The sequence below is a fragment of the Oryctolagus cuniculus genome, chromosome 18 (genome assembly GCF_051225735.1).
Source record: "Oryctolagus cuniculus isolate XC-2025 breed Fujian yellow rabbit chromosome 18, ASM5122573v1, whole genome shotgun sequence".
In the NCBI taxonomy this organism is placed as follows: domain Eukaryota; kingdom Metazoa; phylum Chordata; class Mammalia; order Lagomorpha; family Leporidae; genus Oryctolagus; species Oryctolagus cuniculus.
Genome location: NC_142884.1, coordinates 77199600 through 77225184, shown reverse-complemented (window position 1 = coordinate 77225184; position 25585 = coordinate 77199600). Strand labels below are relative to the sequence as shown.

Below are 25585 nucleotides of genomic sequence, written 5' to 3'. Positions count from 1 at the left end.
CGGAGCGTGCGAGCCAACCAGAAGAAAGCACTAACAGGGTGCTGCACCAAAGCGAGTCAGACGGTTTCTGGGTGGTCCCAAGCCCTCTCCCCGGATCCTGGGACTCCCTGGCCTGCAGCTGAGAGATGAGAGGGCCGAGACACCGTGCAGTCTGCGCTAAGCTGCTACGAGGAGCGATGGACGAGCTGCGACGGAGCCCCCGTGACACAGAGCCCCTGACGTCCGGCTCAGGGGTCCTGGTGGGGCCCATGTCTTCTCCACCCCTCCCACACCTTGGGGGCGGGGCGGGGCCAGGGAGGAGCCATGCACAGAGCTAGTCCTGCTCACGCCCTTCTCAGGGCTGACCTGTCCGCGCCGGGCAGCGGCTGGACGCCAACCACCATGCACTTGCATAAATTAAGCTTCCCTTTCACTGTGCTCAGCTTGATCTCAGACTGCGGGGGAGGGGCGATGAGTCAGCAGGACTTCCTCCTCCCCCTCCTCACTCTTCCCCCACGGTGTGCAGCGCAGCTGTGCCCAGGACAAGGACTCGGGCTGGGGCTTCTGAGCTCAGCAGAGAGAGGCACGGGATTTCCAGGGTGAGAGCCCCAGTTCCCTGGACACCTGGACGTGGGTTGCTGACGGCTGCCTGAGCTGAGAAGGGAGCAGTGCTATGTGGACGGGGTCTCCTTGGGGTGGGTCTCGGAGAAGGGCCCTGGAGGTATGGGAAGCGCACATGCGCGGTTGCTGACCCGCACCAGCAGCCTGAGGAAGGTCTCTCTTGCCGCCTGTCCCAGGGCTGGCACTGTCGCTGCCCAAGCATCCCAGATGGAGCCACAGAGGGAGCTGGGCTCCCTGGAACGAGTCCCGCTCAGCGCCATTCGTGGCTTCACCTACCACACATCCGTTCAGTCATTCACCCACGGGACACACAAGCCAGGCTGGCTCCTTAGAAAGCAGGTGCTGAGTCGTGTAGCCCAGCAGTGCGGTGAGCTGTCGGCCTTTAGCCTTCGTCCCTGCTTCGGAAACGGCCAACCAGCCCACAACGATTCCGTTTGGTCAGATGCCTGGAGGACAAAGAAGATGAAAACACTACGACGGGGGTGCCGGGCTCCCTGGATGACCTGGGGCAGCTCTGGAAACGGTGTGATGAGCAGCCTGACCTGCAGCGGAGTCTGGAGGGACATCGGCCGGGGGAGCTGTCTGTGGACATCAGCCACACCCTGCCCATTGCTGCGTCCAGTTCTTGCGATGCGCACGTCCATCTCTGGGACGGACAAAATGGCAAACAGATGAAGTCTACAGCTGCAGGACCTGCGGATGCCTGGACTTTGGCCTTTTCTCCCGATTCCCAGTATCTGGCCACAGGAAGGGAAAGTGAACATTGTTGGTGTGGAAAGTGGGAAAAAAGAATATTCCTTGGACACAAGAGGAAAATCCACGCTCAGCATTGCGTGCGGTCCCGATGGGAAGCACCTGGCCAGCGGAGCCGCAGACGGCACCATCCATGCTTCTCGCATTGCAACTGGCACGCTACTGCACACGCTGGGAGACAGCAGCCCAGCCCGGCCGGCACGCCGACTGGACGCACCTCCTGGGGGCTGAACGTCCCAACCAGCCACACTGTGTTTCCAGCTCGTCTGACCACAGTGTAGAAGCCTGGGATGTTGGGACGAGGACTTGTGTCCACATCTCCTTTGATCACCAGGATCAGGTCTGGGGAGTAGAATACAATGGAAATGGCTCAAAAGCTGTGTCGGTTGGTGATGACCAGGAAACTCTCGTCTATGACCGTCCAGTGCGAGCCAGAGTCTCCGCGCCCTGGCTGCTCCAAGCATGCACGGCTCCATCCCGACACTGCCTTCCTGGACGGCTCTCCTCACAGAACACAGCACTTACTAGGGCAGAGACTGAAGTTCTGTAGCTACAGTAACAACATTCCCATTGTACTGGGAACACTGTACATTAAAGTAAATAAAGCATTCTTTTTTTTTTTTTTTAATTTTTTGACAGGCAGAGTGGAGAGAGAGAGACAGAGAGAAAGGTCTTCTTTTTGCCGTTGGTTCACCCTCCAATGGCCGCCGCAGCTGGCGTGCTGCGGCCGGCGCACCGCGCTGATCCAATGGCAGGAGCCAGGTGCTTCTCCTGGTCTCCCATGGGGTGCAGGGCCCAAGCACCTGGGCCATCCTCCACTGCCTTCCCGGGGCACAGCAGAGAGCTGGCCTGGAAGAGGGGCAACTGGGACAGAATCTGGCACCCCGACCGGGACTAGAACCCGGTGTGCCGGTGCCACAAGGCAGAGGATTAGCCTATTGAGCCACAGCACCGGCCATAAAGCATTCTCAATGCAAACAGTGAAAAAAAAAAAAAAAGGAAAGCAAGCAGGTGCTGAAATACTTCAGTCCTTGAAGCCAAGACCAATCAGGAAGGAATATGATGTCAAGGAATGAATACGTGGGTGGATGGATGAACAGGCGGGAGGGTGAGTGTGTGGGTAGGTAGATGAACAGGCGGGAGGCTGGGTAGGTGGATGAGTGTGTGGGTAGGTAGATGAACAGGCGGGAGGCTGGGTAGGTGGGTGAGTATGTGGGTAGGTAGATGAACAGGCGGGAGGCTGGGTAGGTGAGTGTGTGGGTAGGTAGATGAACAGGCGGGAGGCTGGGTAGGTGAGTGTGTGGGTAGGTAGATGAACAGGCGGGAGGCTGGGCAGGTGGGTGAGTGTGTGGGTAGGTAGATGAACAGGCGGGAGGCTGGGCAGGTGGGTGGGTGTGTGGGTAGGTAGATGAACAGGCGGGAGGCTGGGTAGGTGAGTGTGTGGGTAGGTAGATGAACAGGCGGGAGGCTGGGTAGGTGGGTGGGTGTGTGGGTAGGTAGATGAACAGGCGGGAGGCTGGGCAGGTGGGTGGGTGTGTGGGTAGGTAGATGAACAGGCGGGAGGCTGGGCAGGTGGGTGGGTGTGTGGGTAGGTAGATGAACAGCGGGAGGCTGGGCAGGTGGGTGAGTGTGTGGGTAGGCAGATGAACAGGCGGGAGGCTGGGTAGGTGAGTGTGTGGGTAGGTAGATGAACAGGCGGGAGGCTGGGCAGGTGGGTGAGTGTGTGGGTAGGTAGATGAACAGGCGGGAGGCTGGGCAGGTGGGTGAGTGTGTGGGTAGGTAGATGAACAGGCGGGAGGCTGGGCAGGTGGGTGAGTGTGTGGGTAGGTAGATGAACAGGCGGGAGGCTGGGTAGGTGGGTGAGTGTGTGGGTAGGCAGATGAACAGGCGGGAGGCTGGGCAGGTGGGTGAGTGTGTGGGTAGGTAGATGAACAGGCGGGAGGCTGGGTAGGTGGGTGAGTGTGTGGGTAGGCAGATGAACAGGCGGGAGGCTGGGCAGGTGGGTGAGTGTGTGGGTAGGTAGATGAACAGCGGGTGGCTGGGCAGGTGAGTGTGTGGGTAGGTAGATGAACAGGCGGGAGGCTGGGTAGGTGAGTGTGTGGGTAGGTAGATGAACAGGCGGGAGGCTGGGCAGGTGGGTGAGTGTGTGAGTAGGTAGATGAACAGGCGGTGGCTGGGTGATTGGATGGATGAATAGATGGGTGAGTGAATGGGTAAACGGGTGGGTGGGTGGGTGGATGAATAGAGGGGAGGGAGGGCAGGTGGGTGGATGAATGGCTTCATCCTTTCATTTTTTTTGTTCTGTCCACACAAAACCCCACTATTACCACTCCCTGTGTAAAGGAGCAGAGCTGCCAGTTAGGAGAACAGACCCAGGCACTCGGCCTCTTCGTTATCAGGCACCGACCATGCACTCAGCATCATGCTGGTGCCGGAGGCTGGGGCTACAGGGAGCTGCGTTGGTCGGCTTTGCTCAGAGCCCAGGGTTTCTCTGCTGTCAGCCCGAGGGAGGTCTCTTTGTCACCTCCTGCACAGGTGAGGAGACCAATATGCAGAGAGAACCTAATAGACTTTGTCAGGGCCACCTCTGACCGGTCTGAACCGGCTGTCACACTGAGGTTCCCAGGCCAACAAGAATGGGCTAGGGGAAGAAAGGTGATGAGCATTTGTGTGACAGCTCTATCCAACCAGGGACTTGAGGGACCGGAGGGCCGGGAGACCCAGGGGAAAGCTAAGGTGGGCAGTGGGAACGGGGGAAGGTACTGTGGTATTGAGAGGGTGACAGGCCCTTGGCCAGGCAAGCGACTAAGCTATCCTCAAGTGCAATCAGGCCTGGAATCGGGTCTCCATCCCTCTCCCCCACTTCTTCCCACCACCGCCATCAGCACCAACCACAATATTACCAATACCACTACCACCAGTAACAACAGCACCATCAAAACCACCAGTACCAACAGCAGTACTATCCCCGCCACAAGCATCAACACCATCACCATCCTGAAAACCACCAACACAACAACACTGATAACACCAATAACCCCAAACACCAGCAAAAACACCAGCACCACTGACAGGAACACACCGACCTCGGTACTAACAGCACCACTAGAATTGAGAGCAACACCAGTAACACTGTCAACACCAGTACCGGTGACATCATCAGCGTACCAGTACCACCACACACAGCAGCATCCACACCACCGCCATCCTGAGAAAACATTAACACCAACAGTGACAGACAACACCAGTGCTGCCACCCCCAGTACCGCCACCACCACTGCGGCTGCGTGGCCCCCGCCCCGCGCCTGTGCTCCCACGTCGTGCTGGCGGGCCCTCTCTGGACCTGGGCTTCCCCACCTGCCAAGTAAGAGGACCGCTGGAGAGCGGGGCTGGTCTCTCAGGGTGCCTCAGCAGTGTCTGCAGGCGGCTGTGGCCGTCACACCGCTCAGGGACGGTCCCCACCGCAAGCCGAGCCCACAGGAGCCCTGACGTCGAGCGTCCCAAGCCCCCAGAAGCTGTGACTGAACCCCGAAGCCTCCTAAAATGCGATTCTCTGCGGAAAGTCCCTAAAAGGAACGGAAACGACCCTTTCCCCAGTTCCCACTGCCCGCCCTCGCGAGCCATCGCGCTCACACGGGAGAGCAGCCTCATGCCCGGGGTAGACCCGCCCTCTGAGATTTAACATCTGCACACGACAGCAAATCCTCTCGCGCGGCGCAACGCAGCCCCACGGTTTCCTCCTCCTCCTCCTCTCCTCCTCTTCTCCTCCTCCTCCTCCTCCTCCTCCTCTTCCTCCTCCTCTTCTCTTCCTCCTCCCGCGGCCCTCAGACGGCAGCTGGCTGGACCCCGGCGTGGGCTGCGGGCGTCTCTGCACCGGGCTGCACGAGACTTCTTGCCCTATCGGAGTTCCTGGGGCCGTGTATCACGTTACTAATTCCCTTAATTGCATGTCTGGGCTAAAAACAGACCCTCTTAGTTTTCCTAAGAAGTTACATTCTTAATGACATTAAAGCCCGTGCTGACTGCAACTAAACGCTCACTGATGTCCTGAATCACGATTCCGCGCGCCGAGTGTTTACCTAAACTTGTTTACCCTTCCTGGTCACTCATTTTCTGGGTTTTGCCAAAACTCGGAGAGGAATGGCGGTGTCAGATTCAGTATCTGGAAATGACTCAAGAATTTGTGTTTTCTTTCGATTTTTTAGCCCCAGACAGAGTGGATGCTGCAATCATATAGTAATCAAAGGAGGGCGAGCACGCGGCTGCGGTGATTCCCTCCCCCGGGGTTTTGTGGCGCGTGGGCAGGCAGGGCAGCCGTGGGAGAGGGGCAGACCTCCTCGCTCTGCCTTGCTCAGCTCTTCCTGATTCGACCTTTCGGGAACCGGCCAAGACGGGGACAAGCGACCTGTGGCGAGAGACAACATTGAAGGAGACGCTTCAGGGTCCAGGGGCCCTGGACACGTTGCGTGTTTTAGCTCAGGACCCCGCCCCCACCTCCCCACACACCCAGGAGGCAGGAGGCAGCTCTCCTCCCAGAGGGGACGCCGAGGCCCAGCAGGACACATGACGGGTCCAAGAGGCCCCCGAGGCTGGGCTGGGGCCTGGGCCTGGAGCCCCATCAGCCAGCAGCTCCGACAACCCCAGAGATGCTTCCTGCCTGAGACTTGGGCCGCGAAGCTTCCAAAGGGAGGTCTGCTGTCTGGGGGTAGACACAGCCCCTGATCGAGGGCCCCGTGAAAGTCACGGTCCTCTGGGACGCCCCTCCGCTGGCCGAGCCTTCACACCGGGTCCTGATGGATTTTCTCCTCTTGGTTCGTCTGTTTCTCTCTGTCTCTTCCTCTCTCTCTGGTATCCACATTTTACCTGTTGATTGTGTTGATGGATGATGCCTGGCAAAAATCATCAAACAATGCAGTTCAGATCCGTGTGTTGATTCCAAATGCATGTTAGCTGCTAGGGAACCCTTACACAGGCCCTGCCCTCTGGCCCATGACCCCCAGAAGAGCTTAGGGGGACTGCACTGACAGCCGTGCATCAGAGACCAAGAGGCAGTGATGGACAGACGGCAGGACGGGGCAGGGAGGCACAGCCGTGTGCTCACCGTGCAGAGCCTCCCTGAGTCTCAGAAATGAGATGCATGCTCACTATGCAATTCTTCAACTTTTCTTTCTGGCTATAAATCTTTATTAAAAATATTTCACAATTAGAGAATGCAGACACTTGTCAGAAAATCAACAGATGCAAACAGCTACAAGTTTGAGGTCTCCCCACTCCGTGTCCTGGCCCTCTCTCTTCCAGAAGCCCCGGCACCTGCTCTCCCTGGGACCTGGGGCTCTGGGGATCCTTCCAGGATAGCCCACGCCCGTCTCGGCACACACGTGTGCGGTCTATGACAGTGATGATGGTGATGACGACAGCTGCTGGTCGCATAGCACTTGCTGCATTCCGGCTGAGTGTGTCGATTTGTGAAGCCTCCAACAACCACACACGGCACAGGTGAGGAGAGCAAGGCCCAGAGAGCACAGCTCCTCGTCGGCGGGTGGCACGCTCTGCCATCGCTCAGGTCCAGCCCTCGGCCCCGGGGCCCAGGACTGTGCATTTGGGACCTGCCGCTGACTGCGGCAGTGTCATTTTCTTTTCTTTCTTTCTTTTTTGTTTTTTTTTGACAGGCAGAGTGGACAGTGAGAGAGAGAAACAGAGAGAAAGGTCTTCCTTTGCCGTTGGTTCACCCTCCAATGGCCGCCGCGGCCAGCACGCTGCGGCCGGCGCACCGCGCTGATCCGATGGCAGGAGCCAGGTACTTATCCTGGTCTCCCACGGGGTGCAGGGCCCAAGCACTTGGGCCATCCTCCACTGCACTCCCGGGCCACAGCAGAGAGCTGGCCTGGAAGAGGGGCAACCGGGACAGAATCGGGCGCCCCGACCGGGACTAGAACCCGGTGTGCCAGCGCCAAAAGGCGGAGGATTAGCCTACTGAGCCGCGGCGCCGGCGGCAGCGTCATTTTCTATTGACGGAGAGCCCCTAAGAACCAGCAAGTTTGTCCCCAGACTTTTGCTGCCGAGAACAAGGCTGTGAGCCCGCGGGTGCTCTGAGAGAGTGCCCCTGGGGCAGATCCCCAAAGTGGGAACACTGGGTCCAAGAGTAAACGCGTTGCTAGTTTCAACAGCAACTCCCAAGTCTTGCCAAAGGGCTGGCCGGGCTCTCCCTTCACCCAGCCCCAGCGCCTGCCCCAGCACACGCACTGACCCTGGCCAACAGGGCGCACAGCACAGCCACCGTCCCCGGTGTGTGGCTACACCAGGCAGGCCCGCGGCAGTCCCCTCGGGGCCGGGGTGTGTCTTCCTCATCAGCACGGCGGGCTGCTGAGACCCTCTGTGGGTACGGCTGCCCTTCCTACAGTACCATTTCATCCTCAAACACGGCTTTCAGGGTTAGACGCCCAGCCTCAGTCCTCTCTCCCAGCCCTCTCACGGAGGCAGGTGGACAGGAAAATAACATCCTCTGGGAAAAAAATATTACTGCCTGAAGGCAGGAGAGAAACTAAGAAAGGAGAGAGAGGGCATCCCAGAGACAGAACAAACAGCAGAAACTGGCCAGGGTCAGTCCCCTGTGAGGACTCCTCGGCCGGGTCTCCCACCTGGATATCACCGCGGACCAAACGTCCGGCGACAGCTCCCACAGAGTGTGAGAAAGGAACAGAGCTGACAGCGGGGAGGGGACACACAGGGAGCGCGTGCCTGTGTGTGTGCGTGTGTGTGCATGTGTGTGCACACATGTCGTGTGTGTATTGTAGACTTGGACTTACAAACTCTAATCAGAAAGAAAATAAACTGAACACCCACGTGTGGAGGCCACACATGGCGGGTGACACAGGGGATGTGGCCGTGGGTCTGGGGTCCCGGCTGGGGCGTCCCCGGGCACGGCGCCGTGTGCCTCTGTGTCCTCCCGGTGCCCGCCCTCCGCAGTGCCCGCTGGGTAAGTTAGCGGTATTTATGAGAAGCAGCGGCTTAGCTGTGCCTCTCTCTGAGCTAACTCACTTGGAACGTGGCTTCGGACGGGGCTGTGCGTGTTCTTGCGAAACTCTTCCTGTGACCTCCCCGCGCTGAAGCCACTCAGATCCTGGGGACGTTAGGTAGTGGCAGCCCCGCCTCATCCCGGAAGGGCGCGCTGCAGGTCTGGGCTCAAGAGAGCAGCCCCGTTTCATTCGGGGTGGTTTTTTTTTTTTTTTTTTTTTTAATTGTGGTGAAATTGCAAACTTACATCCTGAGACTACAATCCAATGAGGGAAGGCCGGCCCGTCGTGGGTGGTCTCCCTGGGCCCCCGAGGGGGACGGGTGGGATGCGGCGTTCAGCCGCACTTCCAGGAGGGTCGTAACAGCTGCCACCACTGCAGACCCACTCGGGGAGAAGGGAAATCTCACAAGCCTGCTCGGGACCCACGTCCACAGGACGCGACGCGGAGAGGAGCACGAGAAACCTCCAAATGACGCTGCCTCCCAGGCCAGCGGGCCCAGGCTCCATGGCGTCCTGCCTGGCACCTTCCTGGGCCTTGGAGGAGCGGCTATGAGGACGGGGAGGGCGCTCAGGCTGGGCGGATGGACGGGGGCTTTACAGGACCGCCCGAACCTCCTGGGTTTAGATTCCAGAATCTCTGAGCTACAGAAAGCAGCAGGGGAGGCAGACAGAGCCCAGACCGAAGTCAAGCAGAGCCGAGGAGGGACCGATGGCCGCCTCGGCCTGGGCCTTGGCTGCCTCGCGAGTGGACACGGCAGCCACAGGGCACTCACGCACTCTCTGCAAAGGAGAGGTCATGGTTATTGATTTAGGTCTCACTGATCGGTCCCTTGTCAGGACTGTCCGTGCCGGGCATCACGGACACCCCCCTCCAGCCCGGTGGCCCCAGGAAGTGAGTGTCGTGACCCAGCATGCCCTTACGGAATGGCCTCCGAGAGGCCACAGCTGCCTGCCTGCCACCGCCCAGCTAGCCAGGGGCAGAGTGGCCGCCCAGCTCCCAAGTCTGTGCCCTCCCCACCTGAACAAAAGTGCCTGGCTCCTCCAGATTTGGGGGGTCGGGGGGCCCACTGAGTGAAGTGCCCAGCCTCGTGCAGCTCCCCTTCCTCTGCCAGCTCTCAGGGAAAGGAAATCCAGCCCGTGTGTTCCTGACTCACTCACACGTAATTCATCAGAATGTTCTCCAGCTGGAGTCATTTGCAGCCCCAAAGCCTAATTGAGCTATTTTTCCTTTGAACCAGGAAGCTCATCCTGCCAGCTCTGGACAAAACTGAAACTTGGAAAGGTCCAAATTCTGTTCCCAAATTAGAAGCAAGGAAGTTCGGATGAGGTCTGCACACGGCACGGTGTAATTGGGACCAGGCTTTCTGTCCCCAGAGGGGTCAGGGCTCCGGGCTGGCCCAAGCAGCAGAGCCTCAGGAAGACGACGGGGCCTTCGCCATGACCTCAGCCACTGACGGGCAGGACAGGCCCAGAGGGGCGTGTCTGTACAATGGCAGCACCAGCGGGGCACCTGCTCCGCGACTTGCAGGAACCCTCCCTCCGAGTCCCTGATGGCACCAGGCGGCCAGGACCAGCATATCCCACTTCACAGTTGAGCAAACTGAGTTTAAACAGAAACTGGTTAAGAGCCTTGCCCAGGATGGCACAGCCAGTGAGCGGAGGAGCTGACTTGGAGCAGAAGCCCAAGGACCCAGAACGCAGGCTCCAAGCGCTCGGCCACGGCAAGCCAGAGCCCAGGGAGAGGGACGTGTACGTGGGGCAGGGGCGTCAGGAGACGCCTGTGGAGAGCCCCCAGCGGTGACCTCCTTCAAGCCCAACATGCGGCGAGCCAGGAGGGGGACGCCTCTGGGTTCTGGTCAGCAGGGACCTAAACTCTGGCTGCAGGCCCAGCTGCCACCTGCACAGATTCCCTGGGTACTGGCATAGCACACGGTCCCACCTGGCTCAGTACACGGTCCCACCCGGCACGGTACACGGTCCTACCCGGCAGAGCACACGGTCCCTCCCGGCATGGTACACGGTCCTACCCGGCACAGTACATGGTCCCACCTGGCACAGTACACGGTCCCACCCGGCTCAGTACACGGTCCCACCCGGCACAGTACACGGTCCCACCCGGCACAGTACACGGCCCCTCCTGGCACAGTACATGGTCCCTCCCGGCACAGTACAGTCCCTCCCGACACAGTACACAGTCCCACCTGGCACAGTACACGGTCCCACTCGGCTCAGTACACGGTCCCACCCGGCACAGTACACGGTCCCTCCCGGCACAGTACATGGTTCCACCCGGCACAGTACATGGTCCCACCCAGCACAGTACATGGTCCCACCCGGCACAGTACACGGTCCCACCCGGCACAGTACACGGTCCCACCTGGCACAGTACACGGTCCCTCCTGGCACAGTACATGGTCCCACCCGGCACAGTACACGGTCCCTCCTGGCACAGTACATGGTCCCACCCGGCACAGTACACGGTCCCTCCTGGCACAGTACATGGTCCCACCCGGCACAGTACATGGCCCCTCCTGGCACAGTACATGGTCCCTCCTGGCACAGTACATGGTCCCACCCGGCACAGTACATGGCCCCTCCTGGCACAGTACATGGCCCCTCCTGGCACAGTACACGGTCCCTCCTGGCACAGTACATGGTCCCACCCGGCACAGTACACGGTCCCTCCTGGCACAGTACATGGTCCCACCCGGCACAGTACATGGCCCCTCCTGGCACAGTACATGGCCCCTCCTGGCACAGTACATGGTCCCACCCGGCACAGTACATGGCCCCTCCTGGCACAGTACATGGTCCCACCCGGCACAGTACATGGTCCCACCTGGCAGGTCTGCGTTTCCAGGAGTCTCCCAGGGGACCCTGTGCAGCTGCATGGGTCTGCTCTTGGAGACCCAGGGTCAGGGCAGAGCTGGGATCCCCATAGCAACATAGAACAGCAACCTAACAACGCGGATGCCCAGCCCTGTGCAGGCCATGAGGTCAGGGTGTCCGGGGGGGCTCAGCTGCATGTTTAAGCCACACAGGTGATGCGACACACATGCTGGGGACAGCCACCACCCGGTCAGCGACTCCAGGTCTTTTCCTGCCCGTGGAAGGCATGGGCTCCCACTGAGTTGGCCTCTCCAGCTGTGTCCCTGGCCAAGGGAACACCGTCCAGTCACTTCCGTGCACGCCTGAGGGCAGCCCAGCCACCCGCCTGTGGGCCATGAGTCCTCCTCTAGGAAGAGGGGACAGCAAGCCGGGGTGCGGATGGGGCAGCTGGGAGGACTGAGCCGTTAGTGTAGCTGAAATTCTCCAAACACAGCCGCTGGTAGGAAGCCTGGCCACGTCGCCATCACTGCTCTAACCTGCTGTGCAGCAGCCGGGCCTCCACCACCAGCCCCGCACCTGCACACCACAGGGTTCTGTAAATGTTCATCAGGGAGCGAGGCCTGGGGACAAGAAGCCGCAAGTCAACGCACTCACGAAAGAGCAGACGTCTGGGGCAGGCTGTGTCCCGGGGTCCTTCCTGGCTCCCCATTTGGGCTTCTCACTAACAGCAAAGATCAGCTTGAGCCTTGGCCTAAAATAAACAGCCCCCTCTGCCACACACACCCCACAAAAATACACAGTCACTCCCGCGCCTTAGCACACGCCTGCGTTTATTTTCTTTGCCATTCACACTTCTCCTTTACGGCCCCTCCCACCCCAACTTCAGAGGCCTGTCGGATTCTGCTCAGAGCTCAGGGCACGTCCGAGGATACACACCTGGCCTCTCCGCAGCGGGTCTAGGGGGGCGCAGCAGGAGCAGCCCAACGCTGGGCACCGTGGGAGGAGTCCGAGTCCAGCTCCCAGGGCCCTTGCAGGCACAGGAATGGAAACGGCAGGCAGGCAGCCCACCGTGCAAGGGGCCAGCCGAGCAGTGCCCAGGAGCAAGCTCACGGTGTACGTGCCGGGAGGAAGCAGCCGCGGTCTGCGCGGTGCCGAGGAACTCACGGCCCCCTCAGTGTAAAAGCAGAGCAGGCGCCATGGCACGGGGCTGGCAGGATCCACACCTGGCTCCCTCATCGACGCGGACTGAGTCACTGCACCTCTTCCTGCACTCGCTGCCCCTGGATTCGCCCGGCGGAGGGACGGCGTGCAGAGCTCACTCAGGCACAGTGGGCTACCTGCTGTGCAAACACCGGCACCACGCCAGCCCCCCGGCCTTGCTGCTCTCATCACGTCTCCCCGTCACTGTCCTCAGCAGCAAGGGCTGCTGGGAATCTCCCGCTGCTGGGCTCCCGTGGGGTCACCTGCGAAACAGGCGGTCTCAGGAGGCCGCGCCCCGAGCAGCTGGCCGCACCCTCCTCCACGTGCGGAGTGCCCTTCCTGAAGCTGGTGCCACCGTTTCTTCACGTGGTTGCTAGAGAACTGGAAATCACTTGGCTCTGTCTCCGCTGGCCACATGGGTGGGTCTCAGACGTTAACAGCTCCCGCTGTCCGAGGCTCCTGGGTCTCCCTGCATCCCACAGCAGCCCTGACAGCTCGCAGAGACGGGACACGTGCAGGCCAGGACCAGGCCTCTGGCCGGCTCAGCAGTGGCGCCCTCTTGGCCTCAGGGAGGCTATTGGCCCAGATGCATCCCAACCAGGGCTGTTGGGGCTCAGAGCCCTGGCGGGAGCCTGGTTTCCCAGAGAACGTCTGGCTCTGAGCCCAGCATCCTGAGACAGCCACAGGACACCTGGGGGAGGGAGGCCACTGCCCTTCACCCCTGCAACCCCCACCCCACCCCTGCCCCAGGCCCCTACTCCTCAATGCTTGCCCGGGCTTCCCCATCTCTGCAGCCCTCCTGCCCGTCACTGCCCAAGGAGAGCAGGGCCTGGGGAGGGAGGCGGCTCCCGCTGAGCCCTGGCCAGGGCCACTGCTGATGGGAGGGGCGGGCTTTGCCCCACGGGTCCTAACACCCTCGGGGCCAGAGGCCCCTGCAAGGCCTCCTCTCTGATCACGGCGTTTATTCAGCCCTGGAAGTGCGCTGTCCACAGTCTGCCGGCTGCAGCCTCTGCCTCCCAGAGGCCTCCTGCGGGGGTGGCCGCTGGCCCTCACCCACCACACTGTCTACCGCGGCCCCACCCCTGCCCCGGGCCCTGCTTCAGCGCAGAAGCGCTTGTTGCTCTTCCCACCGGGACGAGGAGCAGCCGGGCTGAGAGACAGCCCCAAGCCAGGCGCCTGTACAGCTCCCCACGCGCCCCTGGGTGGCCACCAGGTGTCCAGCACTGTGCTCACAGGACGCAGGGTCCTGACCAAATAAGGAAACTGAAGTGACAGGAAATCGGCGCAAGGTCTCCCAAGGTCTTCATCTCGCCCTGAAAGTGAACCTGGGCCAGGGAACAGCAACCTGGCCATCCTCAAACAGCTGAGCCCGGCCTGACCCACGGCCCGGCACCCCCACTGCCTCCCCTCAGGAAGCCAGCAAAACGCACAGCTGAGGGTCCGCAGAGCACTGACCCCCGTGCCCTGGCGGGTGGGTGGGTCCAACCGGGGCCTCGCTAGCAGTGAGCAAGGAGGGGTATTCTGACACGTGTCAGTCATGCCGTGGGTGACTCTTCAAGGACTGTGGGAAGTGAAAGCAGATGAAACGTCCCACAGAGGAGCGGGTGTCGGTGTTGGTGTCGGGAGCCGGCCTGAGGCACCCAGGGCTTCCCCTGGGGCTGACACAGCAGACCCCAGCTTGGCGGAGGTGCTGCTCACACCACGGTGTGAACGGCTTAACCACCGAGCGGCTCCATCTAAAATGGCCAATTTTATGGTACGTCAATTTTATCTCAATAAAAAAAAAAAAAAAAAAACACCAAGTCAGCCGCAGAAAGCCAGACACCCAGGCTGTGGGGAAGGAGCTGGGGCTGGATGCGGATTTCCTATGCGAGACGGGGCCAGGGAGCTCAGTGCCCCCGCAGACTCCGTGCGCTGCCTTTTGTCCCTGCCTTCTGGTGCCCTGCCGTCTGAGGACTCTGGGAGACTGGTTTTAGGGCAAAGCCCCCCCCCCCAGCTCCCTCCCCGTCCACCGCAGGGCTCCAGGCCCCACCGGCGGCAATGCGGGGCTGCAGGAACTCCCTGGGGGGGGGGGTCCCAGAAGGTCCCTCCCACCAGAGGGGGCAGCTGGCAAGCCGTCCTGACCCGCGGCGGCGGCTCCAGCGACTTCTCAGGCATCCCCGTTTGAGGCTGCCCAGAGAGGTGGCGCAGCCCCACTGCCGCACGCCCCCAGCAACTGAGAGGCTTGGGCAGCAAGGGTGCCCGCGTCGCCATGCTTGCAGACGGCCGTGCCCCTCCCCCGGCGTCTGGCCCACAGGTTTAGGTCCCCTCGGGGACCGGTTCCAGAGGAAGGTGCTAGGAAGCCGAGTCAGATACTCCAAAACCAGGTGCTTCTCCAACACGGCACAGGGGCAGAAGATGCCGCACGCTGACACGGGCACCAAGGCACAAGGGCCGCTGGCGCTGCCCGTGGACAGACCGCGGAGCTACGACCTGGCTGCGGGTGCCTCGGCGATGCCCCCGGGATCCACAGCTCCTCTGTTGGGCGGGTGCTCCTGAGGAAACCGCGTGTGCGTGGTTCTCCCGAGTAGGGCGAGCGCTCGGGAGCTGCCCAGGTGCCCGCGAGCAGGAGGCCAGCGTTGACTGCGGCTCCTCGCTCCCTGCCGTCACTGGCCTCTCTGGCCTCAGCTTTCCTCATCTCATCGAAACCACCAGAGGTTTTTAAAAATATCTTTCTAAATCGTATTTGAAAAAGTGGAAGCATTTCCCAACAAAATAGAAGAAAAGCAGCATCTAAAATTATCTATTTCAAATCATATGAAAACTCCAGACGACAGCAAGCCTCGCAACCAGTGAATCTCAGAATTGTAACCAATAATTCTTCAGTAATTCCTCCTAATCAGATCTCTGTGGGGATCGTCTTCACGCCTGCAGTAACTGCGTGTTTGCTCTCACGCCCCTGCCCGTCCGGAGCACAGGAGGAACGTGTGCCATTATCACGCATCCCAGCCGCAGCTGGGTGCTCAGCGCCCCGGCAGAGGGGCCTCAGGCTGCGACGGCACTGCCGCGGGGTCGGCCTTCTGAGTGGAGCTGATTTGCCCCCTTGGTCCTCTCGGGCTCTGAACACAGTCCCTGTCCAGCCCCACCTGGGCCCCCTCGTGGCCGCCCTCTGCACCGGCTCTGGCGGCCACCTGCAAGCTGCCTGCCTCTCTCGGACCTCAGCGCCCCACTGTGAACGCCGAGGGTCTCCAGGGCGGTTTCCTAAACCTCATCCATCAAGGCTGTCGCCTCCCAGCCTGGCTCGGCACTCACCTATTTTCCGATTTTATTTGCATCAATTCACTTTCGTTTTTCAACGAAATACTTCAGCGGGAAACTGGCTCTTCTAAGAAGACAGGGTCCCCACCCCATGACCGTGCTCACCAACTCACGGAAGGCCAGATCACGGTATGACACCAGCGATACTGTCGCCCTGTGAACCCCAACTTTCCAAAGGGGAAAGCAGGGTGGGCGTCTGGCACGGTGGTTAAGATGCCACTCGGGGGAGCCTGGGTTTCAGTGCCAGCCCCACGCCCAGTTCCAGCTTCCTACTGTGTGCAACCTGGGAGACAGCGGGTGACGGCCCTTGGGTCTCTGTCACCCACATGGGAGCCCCAGATCAAGCGCCTGGTTCCCAGCTTCAGCCTGGCCCAGCCCTGGCCGCTGTGGGCATTTAAAGAGTGAACCGGCGGATGGAAGTTCTCTCTCTTTCTCTCTTTCTCCCGCTGTATCTTTCAAATAAATTTCACAATAAACTTCTAAGGACAAGGCCGCCCCTGCCGGAAGGTACAAGGAGGAAGCAGCAGCCGAAGGTTCTGTCTGCTCTGATCAGAGAGGTGTGGAGAGCAGTGGCAGAGAACAGTGCTGTCGCCGGCACTGAGAGGTGTGCTCTCCGCCTGCACCTTGCAGACGCGAGGGGAGCCTGGCTCCTGGGACGCCGTCCTCCCCGCCCCGCCGGCGCGGAGCCCAGCAGCTTCCCGGGCTTTCGCTGGGCCCCAGCCCACCGGAGGGTGTTAGGCTGTTTGTTATTCCACGTCAGCAGAATTAGCAAGGACTTCACGCACAAATGGCACTTAAGCCGACACCACCCCAGGACCCCTGCCCTCCTCGGCGACTCGAGCCCTCGGTCTGGAGTTAGCGAGTTAGCGGCTCTTAACTGCTGAAAGATCACAGCCTTTCAGGGGGGAACGGAGCCGCAGAGGGCAGCCACACAGGGCTCCTGGGGCTTTGGGGGAGGGGCACGGTGGGGTGTGCCTTGTCACTCCCACCAAGCAGCAACACCTGACACCATCTACCTGTTCCTCTGTGGGGCACCAGAAAGACTGCACAGTCCTGGGGGAGGCGGATTCACGCACCCACCGAGGGAGGCTGATCAAAGGCTCCTGGCGCCGACGCAGTGAGCCCCACAGGCGACCACAGCTTACTTCGTCCAACTTACGTGCTCCTGGGGTAATTCACAGGGACCGTGGAGAAAATGCAGTTAAAAGAGGAGTTCGTTTGGTGCAAAAAAATTTGAAATCCATGCATACAAGAGGTCTTCAAAAGAATCACAGAAAATGTGGATTATGAGAAAACTTTATGGATTTCAAAATTTCAAAATACCTGTACTAAAGCCAAAGCAACGGTCACGGCAGCCATCCGTCAAGGTCTGGGTGCCAATCACAGCTCGGCTCGCAGCCTGGCTAAACGGCATCACTGCTCTGTGCCTCAGGATTAGCATCCAAAAAATGGGTTCACAGCAGCACCCACCGCTTCCGTTGCCGTGAGGATGACGTGTTTATGAGCAGGCGCCCTGCGTGCTCCTGTTTGTATTGTTAGCACACTGTGGCAGGTTCTGGAAGGCTCTGTGCTGACTTACACAAGCTTCATCGCTACACCCGGGGTGCACAGCTGGGCCCTCTCACAGCTGGGGAGATGAGGCTCCCAGAGACACGGGGGGGAGGCTGGGCGGGGGATGCCGACCCACTTCTCCTAGGCCCTGCCCACACCGGCGCCTAGTCTGGGGCCCCAGGTCCCCGGGGAGGCCACCCAGGCGTCTTGTCCTCGAGCAGACCTGAGGCTGACAGCTCCCCAAGTCTCTGCGTGGTGCAGGGCGGGTGTGCCATCAGGGCGCAGGGCTGGGGCAGGCGGTGCTGGTCTACTCACAGGGAGAGGAAGTTCGGGGCTCAGGGAGGGCGCAGTCACGGCCTGCCGTGCAGAGGCCTCAGCTCAGCACCGCCAACCTGCACAGCTCGGGCTCCGGCCCCGGCTCTGCCGCCTTGGGGCAAGTGTGTGGCCCCCACTGAGCACACTGTGAAATGCACACAGGAAGAGGACCTGCGGGACTGGCGCCGCGATGCCCTCACAGCCAGCGTCTTCCTGGAGCACCAGTCCCGGCTGCTCTGCTTAGATCCGGGTACCCTGCCGAAGAGCCTGGAAAGCAGCAGAGATGCTCCAAGTACGTGGGCCTCTGCCACCCTTGTGGGAGATGCAGATGGACCTCTGGGCCCCTGGTGTTAGCCGCAGCCATTTAAGGAACAAACCAGCAGATGGAAGACTTTCTCTCTCACTCTCGCAGTCACTGCTACTCCTGAGAGAACATAAATAAATCCTCACCACAACGCGCCAGTACTGACCCCGTGGGATGAACGGAGGGCGAGGCCCCGTGCACAGACGGAGGTGCCAGGTGCATTACATGCGTGTGTGTCCTTCTCACGGACGAGGCCCGTGGCTTTCGGCAGGTCGCGCGGAGCACCACGGCTGCGCTGTTCCAACGGCCAAGCCTTGGTGTTCCTCCATCAACACGAGGCTTCTCCCCAGACAAGCACTGAACGCGGCCTCACTGCCACGCTCGCCACCACAAAGGAGGCCCTGCTGGGGACAGGGGCTCTGTCCAGGCTCTGAAGGGGTCTGGGCCCCCTGCTCACCACTCAGGTTGGACCATGAGTCCTGGCCAGGGGCAGGTTAGGGTCTCCTTCACTGCCCTGGGACCAACCATGGGACAGGACAGAGCCCCAGGAGCACGTCGGAAACACGCCCCCGCCCAGCACACGCCTGCTCCCCGGGACGCGCCCCCAGCCCAGAAGGCATCTTCCACGTGTGAACTGAAAGCAGAGAGGCGAAGCCTGGTGCTCCCGGCAGCTCGTGGAAGCTCGCACAGCACGTTAGCCTACACAAGCCCCGGCTCCGCGCACTGGGTCTCAGAATCACCAGGGAGCTGGGTAAACACTGCCAGGGCTAAGCCCCACACGACCCTGGGGTGCTCTCTAGGGGGGTGGACTGGGCAGCCCCGGGGAGAGCCATGGGAGGCCCTGGTGCCTCCCTTGCGAGCCCCCACCCAGCTGTCCTGAATCTCTGCACTTCCAGGGATCCTGGCCTCCCACGCGAGCCGGCCCCCACCCACCCAGGCCCCTTCTCTCACTTCAGCTAGCTGCTAATGGCACCCTGACTGCTCCCTCTGCCCAGGTCTCTAACCCCAAAGGCATCGCCACTGCTCTCTTATCTGCTCCCTCTCGGATCTGTCACCTCCTCCTTCTGTCCCTTTCTTGTTTCTGTCCCAGGCCCAGGCAGGCTCCACACCCGGTCACTCCTACAGATATCGCCTCCTTCCGGCCCTGGCCCCCGCACTTTGATGCTGGCAAAGTGTAAGGCTGCTGCCGGCCACCGCAGGGAATAAAAGCCAGGCCTCCCAGCAGTGATGAATTGCAGCAGGCCCACAAGGCGCTGGAGGGGGCCGTGTCAAAGGCCCCTGCACCCCACCCCCACCCTCCCAGACCCGGCTTTCTGGCACTCTCCTCTCCACTCTCCCCTCTGGTCTGACTGCAACCCCAAACACGATACCCAGAAGGAGTTGTTAGGCCACTTGGGAGGTGAATCTGGATCTCGGTGTGCACTGTGGTGAGGGGTGTCGACTAAGCAGGGGGCCTAAGACGCCCTTTGGGGATCTAAAAGGAGGTGGCAGGTGGACAGCAGCGGGCCCCAGAGCGCACCTCGGAGCCAGGTGCGCACAGCAGTGCAGCGCTCACAGGAAGGGCCTGTGTGACCCAACAGGAGGCGTGGGGCTGCGTCTCCGCGGGTGGAGGATACGCTGCTTGGCCATCTACGCCGGGGGAGGGGGGGTGATTTTCCAGGCACAGCCCCAGGGAGAGTGGGCTCCAGGAAGGGGATCTCAGAAGTTTCCGGCATTCTCTGGAGACGTGGCCGGCAGCTCCAGGCAGACCGGCCAGAGTGGGTGTGCGGGGTGTCGGGTGCGCTGTGTGCTCCCTGCTGAGTGTTGGTGTCGAGTCACCCTGCGGTGCAAATCCTAACCACGTGAAGGGCAGGATCTGGCTGCGTTTTGGATGTGTTCTGTCCCAAGGTCACCTCTGTGGGTGCCGGGAGCCCAGGAACCACGCCGCTGCCCAGGCCATGTCTCCGGGTCTGGTGAGGGCCGGTTCCCACGCTCAGTGTCACCTCGGAGCAGGCAGTGCCTCTTCCTTGACACAAGCCGGTTATTCACCTCCCGCGTTTTACCCAAGGCGGACAAGGAGGCCGGCACGAGGGGTGCCCACTCCCTGACCACAGAGCCCAGCTCTGAGCCCCCACCAGGCTAACAACTGGGGGCAGCATGGGATTTTCCATCCCAAACGATTTTTTCTTTTGAACGTAGCCATCTGGTGTCCTATAAATAAAATGCAAATGTAAATTCCGTAAAGCCCATTAGAGAGTGGTTTCAGGTCTGGGCAGAGCACGGGTCAGCGGCTATCCCGCCGCCCTGAGGTGGGAGAATGACAGCCCCCACACGCAGGTTCCCGCGCTGGCCGGCCTGCACTGCGTCTTGTGAGCAAACACAACTCGAGTCAGTTACCCTGGGCTTGCCTGTGGTGTTAGCAGTCTCAGACAGCCACCTGGAAACCTGCAATCAGTCGGGGCGGGGGGACACGCGGCCAAGGCAGGGCTCTTTTGGGAAGAGACGGCAAATTCCTGGGCATACCGAGAAAGCCTTAGGATGCACACCCAGCAGACTGCTAAAATCAGACACACTTTTCAAAAGGTGTTTTCCACGTGAGATGCACTGAACATGCTGTATCTAATAGGGCTCCCCTGACCACGCCGGTCACCTCCCCGGCCAGCGCCCTCGGCCCCTGCCGCGGTGCAGGCTGGACCATCTCTCGGGGACGGACTTCCTGGGGCCCTCGGCTCTGGGGTCCCGGCCGGGGGTGGAAAGGAGCGGTCTGTGAAAAGGCCACTGGTCTAACGCGCTCGCTGCTCCCTGCACATCTATCCACCGCAGACAGATGTCTCCCAGCCTGATCGCGATAAGGAGAGAAAGTCCTTTTCGAGCGGAGCGTCCCAGGATGAAGAGACTCCGGGGAGGCCATCGTCCCCGAGCCACGTCCTGTCCCCGACAGCTGTGTGCACCCAACAGGAAGGCAACTGCTGGGAGCCGGGGCAGAGAAAACGGGAGTTATTCTGATGTTTGAATTCGCACACTTCAGAAGCGGCGGTGCCAGGCGGGCTCCTGCCGACACTGGTGCCTCGGCGACCTCCCTCGCTGTGCTGGTGCTGCCGAGGTATCAGGGACCAGACCTCAAGCTCTGTCTCCTCACAGCCCCGCTCCCCTCGCCCCGGATCCGGCTGGGGGTCGTAAAGCCATTCATAACGGCACCAGCGCCTGACAGCTCCCCGCCCTGACAGCAGCCTGGGTAAGTCACTGCGGCTTATCTGAACACTCTCTAGGAAGGGACCCAGCCCCCAGCCTGGGAGGGGGTCCTTGCGGTGACAAGAGCGTTGACGAGGGCAGGGCCAGCGCCTGGTCTCTGGGCCCAGGCCGCCCCCGCCCGCCTGCAGCCCACACCCGGCCTGCAGTGTTTACCGGGGGGTGATTTACGCCGTCCAGGTGCTGGCTTGGGAAACATCTCTCCCAGGCGCTGACACGGCCACTGCAGCGGATTTGCAGTCTTCGGCATTTTTGTGTTCACTACGGTCCAGGGGCCAAACAGACATGAAAAAAAAATTTTTTTTTAAATGCTGGCCAGAAAGCAGGTTCCCGGTCTGCGGGTTTCACCTGGGAGGCTGTGGAACTGAGGCCGCCAGGCAGCCCGCAAACCGTCCCGTGCGGCGTGGCTCCTCCGGCCGCGGCCAGCTGAGTCCCTCTGTCGGGGCCGCTCTGCACGCCCAGCCTTTTGGTGGCTGCACAGACGCTCAGCCCGGCTCCATTCTGCAGTCCCAGCACCGGGGCCTTCCACCCCGGCCCTGCGGGTTTAGAAGGGCCCTGGTGGGGCGGCGCCTGCTCCAGATCTCAGCACACAGGGCGTCGGCGCCGCCGGGTGCCTGCCCGGAGTTGAGGCAGGGTCGGGCGCTGCTCCCTCTCCAGAGGACACCTGCTACGCTTGTGCTCCGAGCTCAGGGCCGGCGCGGGGGCTGCTGTCTCCAGCTGGGGGGCCCTGACACCTGTGTGGCAGGAGGCAGCCTTGCATTTCTGGGGGCGCCCCGAGGGATCAAACATGGCTGCTGCATTTGTCAAAAGCGACGCGCACTTTCAGTTTGCCGTGTCCTGCGGTCCCCTTTAACGACGGCGGGGCACGGGCTGCGTGTTCGTTTTCACACTTGAGCGGTTCTTCTCCACACCTCCTGTGAGGCTCTGGTGAGAAGGACAGCAAACGCGCCCGGCCTCAGGGAACCGTTTATAATTTGGGGTGAGGGAGAAAGAGGCGTGTGGGGAAACAGAGAACGAGTCTTTGCGCGTTTTGATGGTTACAAATAGCGTTTCTGCTCATCAGAGAACACGGGGCTGGTTTCAGCTCAGCTGGCTTTCACTCCTCCACGAAATGCTCTCCGGGCAGCCCCTCTCTCCTTTGCAGACACAGAGCGTTTGTCAGACACAGGTGGGTCCCAGAGCAGGGGCCAGCGATCCCTCATTCGCAGCAAACGCTCTAATTCCTTCTTCGCGCCGTCTTCGCAAACCGTGGTCCCAACACCGACAATTCCCCTGAAAGGCAGGCGGGGCTGCGCCGTCCGTGCCGCTCCCTCCCTGACTGTGCGCCCGTGCTCCTGCAGGACAGAGGGCGTCACGGGGAGCGTTCGCACCAGCAGTGGCCGTCAGAACTCCCCAGCCGTGCAGCGAGGAGAATCCCAGCCATAAAGCAAAAGCCGGCTCCCACCAGCCCTGGGGCTGAAGCCTGGTGCAGAGACCCTGGGCTTCCCGGCTTTGCCCTGCGTTCCCGGCCTGACTGCGGGAAGGAACATGGACAGCTTCGCTGCACCGCGGAGAAGCCAGCGTCTGCAGGAGCCGCTTGGTGACAGCTTCTGCACCTGAACGGAGGCCTCGGGCCACGTCCCTTTGCGGAGAGCGACACGCAAGCACACGTGTGATCACGCTGTGCAAGGGATTCCAAAGACTGTGGGAAACGGTCTTAAAAGATAAGTTTGTTTCTGTGCAAAACAAGGTTGAAGCCCGTGTGTACGCGGGAGCGGTAACAAGTCCCGGCATGGAAAACCACAAGCGGGCTTCGAGGCAGCCGTGCGCCAACATAAGGGCACTACGAATCCCACCTCTCTGTGGACGGTTCGCAGCTCCCCCGTATTCACGGGCCCGCCGCGTGCCAGGGAGCGGGGCCCAGGCAGGCTGGCGTTAACCCCCGCGGAGCCGGCCCCAAGAAGCAGGTGACTACTGAGAGGTTTTTGTTGTTGTTGTTGTTGTTTAATTCTAAATAACAAGAGAGATTAAAAATCAGTGTCATTCTACGAGGTCTGAACATTAAAAGGTAAGAGAGAGGGAGTCGGGGCGTGGTAAATGGCCTTACTTTTTAACATCTAAACATCTGAAACCCGTTTCCTGTTTCAGAAAAAAAAAAAAAAAGAAAGCAAGCTTAGGTGGATGACCTCGGGCACTTTTTTTTGATTAACAAATGTGAATTGTACATGATGGCGGAAAAAAAAAAAAAAAACCGGCCCGCGCTTGGTGGTCTCCCTACAGCCTGTATATGGGAGAGAGGGAAAAAAATACAAAAATAAACGTTACCTTCTCACTTCCAGGGTGGGCAATGCCATTTCTGCAGGCGTGCAGGGCTCTGGCAAATGTTAGGCTGTCACTGCGGCAGAATCCCCACGGTCTGTGTGCCTCGGCAGAGTCCGAAGAAAAACATTCCTGGCATTCCTGCTGCTCCGTCCTATCTCCAGGCCTAGGACTGGGCCGGCACGCCGGTGTCACCCGGCAGATGGCCTAGGCCACGGCTGATCTGCAGCCGCTGCTGCAGGGCAGACACCGCCAGCAGTGGGCGGCCAGGCCCCGGGGATGCCGCACGCGGGGCCCAGGCACCAGCTGCGACGCGTTCCGCTGGGAAGGGCTTAGTGGTTCTGGCACGTTCTGACAAGATACATTTTATAGGGTTTGTGCTAAAATTTGATATTGGAAGTTGGGACTCCAATTTTATGTCTCCAATGATAACAATACCAGCTGGGACCTTTAAGAGATGTGTGAATCCCTTCTATTGAGAGTTACATAATAAAAGCTATTTATGTCCAGCCCCTTATAAGGGAAAGACTCAGCCTGAATGTCAATATAGCATAGAGAGCTTTTTTCTATTTGGATGGGGGAAGAATCCATTATCAGTGCTACGTAGGATTTTGCACTTGGACCGTGAGATGTGTGGGGACTTCAGAATTCTGAAGTGAGCGTCTCCCTGCTTTAACTTGCAGATTCAAAGCGTGGCCTTTCCTTCCGCCTCGTTCTGTTTCTGTACGAGAAACAAAGGCTGTGGCAGTGTGATTTGTTTTTCCAGGCCCTGCTGATGGAAGGACACAGAAGAAGGACACAGTTTTCTGCTGTTAGATTTGACCTCGCGACTTCAAGCAGGCCACACATTGATGCTCTTTGGTTCTCGGACGTGGCTGTGGTTTTGGAGAGTGGCCGGCTGACCAGAGCAGCCACGCTTCTGACGAAGGAGCCGGGCAGCAGCTGCAGGGGTGGGGGGAAGGTGGCTTCCAGCAGAGGACCGAGGTGCCCAGCTCTGGGCAGCACCCCGGTCGCTCTCAGAGGGGCTGGATCCCCTCAGCCGGTTCTGATGGCCACACCCGCCGTATCTTCTGAGGTCAGGGACGCCCCAGCCGAGACGCGAGACACAGTGATCCTTGCTGGGGCAGGACACTGGGCACTGCCACACAGGACCCCCTGTCCCTCCCTGACTGTTCTGCCTTGACTGAGATGAGGGGAGAAGCAGGTCCCGAGGACCGCCATGCACCCCCATCCCGTGTGGAAGTACAACTGCTCTCCGGGTTGTCTGACCTGCTAGCAGTGTGACCGTGGGGCGATGGGTGACAGCCACCGGTGTCTGCCACCTCCCCTGCAGGCCCCATCGGGGGACGAGGCAGCCACGAGACAAACACAAACCCTTTCTCCCGGGGACCCACTGGGACCTGTGGACACCCACTTAAACCGAGCAAAAGGCAAGTTTAATCCTTTTGTTCTGAAAGCTACAGCCTGAGCGTGACAGCTCCCGAGCACGGTCTTTTTTAACAGTAGCTGATCGTCCGGCCTCTCGCTGCGGCAGCTGCCAGCCGAAGACCGCTTCCTTTTCCCTCGTCGCGGAAGCGCCACCCGGCTTCACTCCCTTTCCTCGGCTCTCAGAGAAGCCCTCCCGCCGGTCCCTGCCGGGTGTCGAACGCACAGAGTTTTACGCTGCCGCTGCCGCTGCAGTCATGGCTGAGAGAACCCCCTCCATGGGAAGCCGGCGGGCAGCGGGGTCTGAAGTAAAAGCACGCTGGCTCACCCCGAAACAGCACCGTCATGTCCCTTGTCCTGCACCCTCTGATGGCCTCGGGGCTGGGGTCACACCCACCTCTCTCCTCGCAGGAGCTCCAGGAGGAGGGAGGGCCACTCGTGCACTCGCAGCGGGCAGCTCCACTGTCGCAGGAACGCTCGCTGCGCTCCCTGCGCAGACCCACGGAGGTGCCGGCCGCCCGGCGACAGCCGTCCCCACCGCCTCGTGTGGAAAAGCTCCCGTGGCCCCCGCCCTCCGACACTACAACCTCTGGAAGCAGGCACTGCTCTGACTTCATGTGCAGACAGGGAAACTGAGGCCGCGGGCCAGACTGCCAGCGTTGGGACCGAAGCCAGGCTGTCTGGCGGCAGAGCGGTGCCCGTCACTCCCCGAGCGGGACAACGGGGCTTTGGTGGCAGTCGCTCAGGCCCGGTCCCAGCGGGCACGGGCA

At 60.6% G+C, this 25585-nt stretch overlaps 1 protein-coding gene and 1 pseudogene across 1 annotated transcript; both read left to right on the top strand.

Moving 5' to 3' along the window:
* The first annotated feature begins 986 nt into the window (after positions 1-986).
* On the top strand, positions 987-2510 carry LOC149121043 (WD repeat-containing protein SL1-17-like; annotated as a pseudogene).
* Positions 2511-4011: 1501 nt separating this feature from the next.
* LOC103347056 (uncharacterized) lies at positions 4012-24067 on the top strand. Its single transcript, XM_089319094.1, has 4 exons — positions 4012-4112; positions 4239-4443; positions 12158-21078; positions 22433-24067. Exons 1-3 carry the CDS (start codon positions 4012-4014, stop codon positions 13070-13072), a joined length of 1221 nt encoding a protein of 406 aa, XP_089175220.1. The 3' UTR covers positions 13073-21078; positions 22433-24067.
* The last annotated feature ends 1518 nt before the right edge of the window (positions 24068-25585 follow it).